This window comes from Spea bombifrons, chromosome 2 (assembly GCF_027358695.1).
Source record: "Spea bombifrons isolate aSpeBom1 chromosome 2, aSpeBom1.2.pri, whole genome shotgun sequence".
NCBI lineage: Eukaryota > Metazoa > Chordata > Amphibia > Anura > Pelobatidae > Spea > Spea bombifrons.
Window position 1 is genome coordinate 96,146,714 of NC_071088.1, and position 5,071 is coordinate 96,151,784.

General features: G+C 39.1%; 1 protein-coding gene across 1 annotated transcript; it reads left to right on the forward strand.

Moving 5' to 3' along the window:
• The first annotated feature begins 1,091 nt into the window (after positions 1 to 1,091).
• On the forward strand, positions 1,092 to 3,299 carry LOC128473187 (acrosin-like). Its single transcript, XM_053455278.1, has 5 exons — positions 1,092 to 1,219; positions 1,572 to 1,770; positions 2,133 to 2,398; positions 2,618 to 2,763; positions 2,937 to 3,299. Exons 1-5 carry the CDS (start codon positions 1,150 to 1,152, stop codon positions 3,198 to 3,200), a joined length of 945 nt encoding a protein of 314 aa, XP_053311253.1. The 5' UTR covers positions 1,092 to 1,149; the 3' UTR covers positions 3,201 to 3,299.
• Positions 3,300 to 5,071: the final 1,772 nt, after the last annotated feature.

The following is a 5,071-nucleotide window of genomic DNA, read 5'->3' on the forward strand; positions in this document are numbered from 1 at the left end:
TCGACTCTTCGGATCATTCGAATCTTTGAACGAGTCTCTGACTCTATGAGTCATCCTTCCTGTGTGAATTAATGAGCTGTAACCTGACCCCAGAGTCTGTGGCTGAGTGCTCTGCAGATGACTCACAGCTCTAGGATCAGGTTACAGCTGCATGATTCACAGACTGAACCGCTACAAATGAATCGTTCAGTCTAGTGAACCGATTCATCCGGATCACTAAAAAGAACCGGATCAAATGAACGATTCGTTCATGATCCGGACATCACTAATATCCAGGGGGCCGCACACTGCAGAATATGGAGTGCTGTCTGAGGCTCTCAGCACATTTGGTCAGTGTGTCAGATAGGGTGACATTTTAAGTAAGTATATTTTGCTAAAGTGTATGTAGGTTTATATAAATATATCTATAAATAATTATATATATGTGTATATATATAAATATATATATATATATATATATATATATATACACACACTAAACCGTTCACACAGTTTACTCACTGTTAGAAAATTTTCTAGTTGTATCTTGATTGCAAAAGGGTTCTCTAACGATCAATTAGCCTTTTGAACTTGGATTAAACAAGTCATCTGAACACAGGAGTGATGGGAGTGATGGGAGTGATGGGAGTGATAAATGGCCCCTGTTCGCCTATGAAGATATTTCATTACAAATCCGCTGTTTCCAGCTACAATAGTCATTTACAACATTAACAGCGTCTGCGCTGTATTTCTGATCCATTTCATGTTATTTTAATGGACAAAATTTGCTTTTCTTTTAAAAACAGGAACATTCCTGTGATCCCAAACTTGCATGATCCATGCTTTATTGCTTAATACTTATATATATAAGGGTAAATAGAACAAACAAACACAGGGTACTCGTTTCAATGTCTTCCTTTAATTGCATTTAATGATCACTTTTAGTATTGTGAAAGCAGCAAATTAATAGTTTTTATTAAATGATAGAGAAGAAGCACATTTTTTTCTTGCATTTTTCTTGCCTTGATCCTTAATGTGTGCCTGTGATTGGCTGAGATTCATTATTTTGTGACCTAGTAGAGGCCTTGACAATGTCATAATACACACAGGTACACATATTCTATGCAGTCTGTGCATAAGATGACAGCTTTTTAGTGCACAGCACTAACCATGAAGCTGTTCCTAATCGGATTTATAATTTGGGCTCTTTTCATTGTTTCTGGGAGCTCTGAAGATGGAGGTGAGTTTATTACAGAGAATTTGGCATCAGAAGCTTTAAGGAAAATATAAGGCAGAGATTGTTACCATTAACATTGCAATTTATGGATGTTATAGTTTTATAGCTTATTCTATTATAATTAAATATTTAACCCCCCTTTCATCCTTTGTACTAATTTAAACAGGTTGTTGCCTAACTGTCAAATAGTTTTAAATCTCACATATTAAATAAAATGTGTATCCTGGATTATTAATATTCTGTTAATACCAATAAATTTAATCTTAGTTTATTCTTTAAAAATATAAAGGAGTAAAATTTTTTGCGTGTTATTTTACTTTAAACCAAAATCTCCTGTTTCTCCTTTCCGTTTCAGTCTGTGGAAACAGACCCCTAGTGCAGGATTTCCGTGGCTCCCGCGTGGTTGGGGGAAAGGATGCGGAGCCCGGTAACTGGCCCTGGACAGTGAGTATCCAGGAGGAAATCGACAAAGAGTATTTTCATTTATGCGGAGGTGTCGTCCTGAATCCTTCGTGGGTTCTGACAGCTGCCCATTGTTTTAAGAATATCAGCAAGTAAGTAACTTAATTGTTTTATGGCAGAAAGTGCAGAATTAGTACGGTCTAGGAGACAGGGGCCAGTGCGTATTGCAATACAAATAACTGTTATCTTTTAATAGAAACATTTAACATAAAACCCATAACCAGAACCCTAGTCATCTATTCTTTAGGAGAAACCATGGATATGCTTATTTCCTGAATATATATGCATAGTACACAACTATTTTTGGGGAAACTCAAACCCCTGACTTTATGTGGGGACTCATTCCTTTATGACATAACACAAAAACAAACACAGCATGTGTTCTGATTAATATAGTATTTATTAATGCTTGAAAAAGTAAGATAACTAATAAAATGTCCCTTGGTTTATTCAGTGAATATTTTTCCTGGAGACTTGTGTTTGGCGCCAACCAACTATCACAGATGGGGACAAAGGTTCAGATCCGAACTATAAAAGAAAAGATTGAGCATGAGAAATATGATCCTGAAACGGAGAGCAACGACATCGCTTTGCTTAAGCTGAACAAGCCCATCATATTTGACGACTACACTCAGCCAGCGTGTCTCCCTGCCAAACAGGCGATTCTGAGTAAAATGGACGACTGCTACATCGCAGGCTGGGGTGTCATTGAGGAAGGATGTAAGCACAGCTTTATACGTAGATTTTGTACATATCTATAGACTTTCTCCCTTTCCATGGATTTCGTGCCTTTCTGGACTTTGGGAGCAGGTGGCCCCATTGTAAGTGTGGTGGGAGGCACATGGGGTGGTAGAGGGCACGGAGTCCATTTGTAGGCTTCTATTCGTCCAAAGATTTCTGAGGCCAGCTCTGCATTTAATAACTCTTTTTTCTCTTCAGCTACTGAAGCATCGGATATCCTCCAGGAAGCTCCTGTGAACCTGATTCCAGTGGAACGCTGCAACAGCCCAACCTGGTATAATGGTGCTTTGGGTAACTACAACCTCTGTGCTGGATATGAACAGGGAGGCATTGATAGCTGCCAGGTAAGCCAATTTTCCCCCACATGTCCTTTTTTACTCAGTGATGATGCATTGTTAATGTTTTCAACATCCTGGGCAGTACTTGTTTTCTAAAAATGTGCTGAGGAACAGCTGGGGTAATGGTAATTATTTAAAGTCTTTATTAAGGAATGTTTTCTTTGCTTTGAATCACGCAGGGTGACAGTGGTGGACCGTTGATGTGCAAAAGACACAAAACTAAGTTTTACACTGTGGTTGGCATAACCAGCTGGGGCTCCGGCTGTGGCCAGAAGCAAAACCCTGGAGTCTACACCTCGACCCAGTTCTACCTCGAGTGGATCTTTAAACACCTCAACGACGAGAAGAAACCTGCATCGAAATCTCTGAAGATGAAGGCCGCTAAAAAAATCTGGCCAAAATTAGCCGAAAAACTCGGCAAAGCTGGCAAGAAGACCAATTAATTTTAGGGTGCTCCAGAAATAGAAGAATCCATCAAATCTGGGCCATCTCCTCTACAAGAGAGAATAACATGTCAGCGATGAGTAGACTTGATTGTGTTAGCCGAAAAACTCGGCAAAGCTGGCAAGAAGACCTATTGATTTTAGGGTGCTCCAGAAATAGAAGAATCCATCAAATCTGGGCCATCTTCTTTACAATAGAGAATAACATGTCAGCGACGTGTAGACCTGATTGTGTAGATAAGTAAGCCAATAAATAGGAAAGCATAAAAAAGACGTGTACGTGTGATTACTTTAGAATGCTGTGGACATAGTTTATTTTCTTGAATGTGTATTGCTAAGGATTGGCTAGTATGTATAAAACTGTGTACTGAAATATAGCCTACTTTTTCTTTGATATTTAAACAGCAAGCGTCTGCATAGCCACACAGGACATTTTACCAAATTAACAGTATATATATATATATTTATATATATATATATATATATATATATATACAGTCAATGGCCACTGTATTAGGTACACCTTGCTAGTACCGGGTGGACTCCCTTCCACCTTCATATCTGCTTTTTTTTCTTCATGGCATCACCACCAGCCTGAACCTTACAAGACAGGATGGATCCATGCTTTCATGTTGTTTACGCCAAAGTCTGAATTTTGCAGCTGTGATTGAGACTCTTCTGACCAGGCATCATTCTTCCAGTCTTCCATTGTCCGATTTTGGTGAGCCTGTTTGAATAGTAGTCTCAGTTTCCTGTTCTTAGCAGACAGGAGTGGCACTCAGTATGGTCTTCTGCTGCTTTAGCCCATCTGTTTCAAGGTTCAAGGTGTTGTGCGTTCAGCGATGATATTCTGCATACCTTGATTGTAACAAGTGGTTATTTGAGTTACTGTTACCTTTCTGTCATCTCGAACCAGACTGCCCATTCTCTGACCTCTAAAATCAAGAAGGCATTTCCGTCCACACAACTGCCACTCATTGGATATTTTTTTCTCTTTTGCGGACCATTCTCTGTAAACGGTAGAGATGGTTGTCCATGAAAATCTCAGTAGATCAGCAATTAAATATATATATATATATACATATATATATATATATATATATATATATATATATATATACGCACTCTGGCTACTTTATTAATTTTAATAATTTTAAAAAATCAATAGACAGAAAAAAATCAGTTATGCTTAAAATGTGTGACAATCCAGCAGTGTTCACCATCTAGATACATAGCAGTTCTCTGTATATGTGATTATGAAGGCACTCTCCTGGGAGACGGTGGTGTTTTTTGGCTGCATCAACATTAGTGCATATCTAAATACACTTTTTCCTTATAATGTTTTGCTATAAACTTAAGTATTAGAGGGTAGTGAGTGTTGTCTCCTAAAACACACAGGTGAAGTAAGGACTGTACTGGGGATGACTAGGCTGCCCTGGCACTTTAAGACTGGATATTCAAGGCTGCCCATTATGGTTTTATGCTCATGTGACCAGGCATATCCAGTAGTGATGGGAAGTTCGGATCATTAAAGTGAATCGGATCATTTCGATTCGTTCACTGAAATGATCCGATTCATGATCCGGATCTTCGGATCACTCAGTGTGCCTGCACGGAGTTACTGTTTTCCAGTAACTCCGTGAAGGCACACTAACGATTGGCCCCGCCCCTTTCATTATGAATCCTCCCCCCTGCCTCCAGTGATGTCAATGAAGGCAGAGAGTCGTTCAAAGATTCGGATCTTACAGGGATCCGAATCTTACAGTGATCCGGATCACTGTAAGATCCGGATTACTGTAAGATCCGGATCATTGTAAGATCCGGATCATTGTAAGATCCGGATCATTGTAAGATCCGGATCTTTGAACGAC

What these genes read in the sequence shown, in the direction of transcription:
- LOC128473187 (XM_053455278.1), top strand. Translation starts at nt 1,150, where the DNA reads ATGAAGCTGTTCCTAATCGGATTTATAATTTGGGCTCTTTTCATTGTT. An exon ending in TGGGAGCTCTGAAGATGGAG is followed by an intron (nt 1,220 to 1,571) that starts GTGAGTTTATTA and finishes TTTCCGTTTCAG; the next exon opens with TCTGTGGAAACAGACCCCTA. An exon ending in GAGGCATTGATAGCTGCCAG is followed by an intron (nt 2,764 to 2,936) that starts GTAAGCCAATTT and finishes TGAATCACGCAG; the next exon opens with GGTGACAGTGGTGGACCGTT.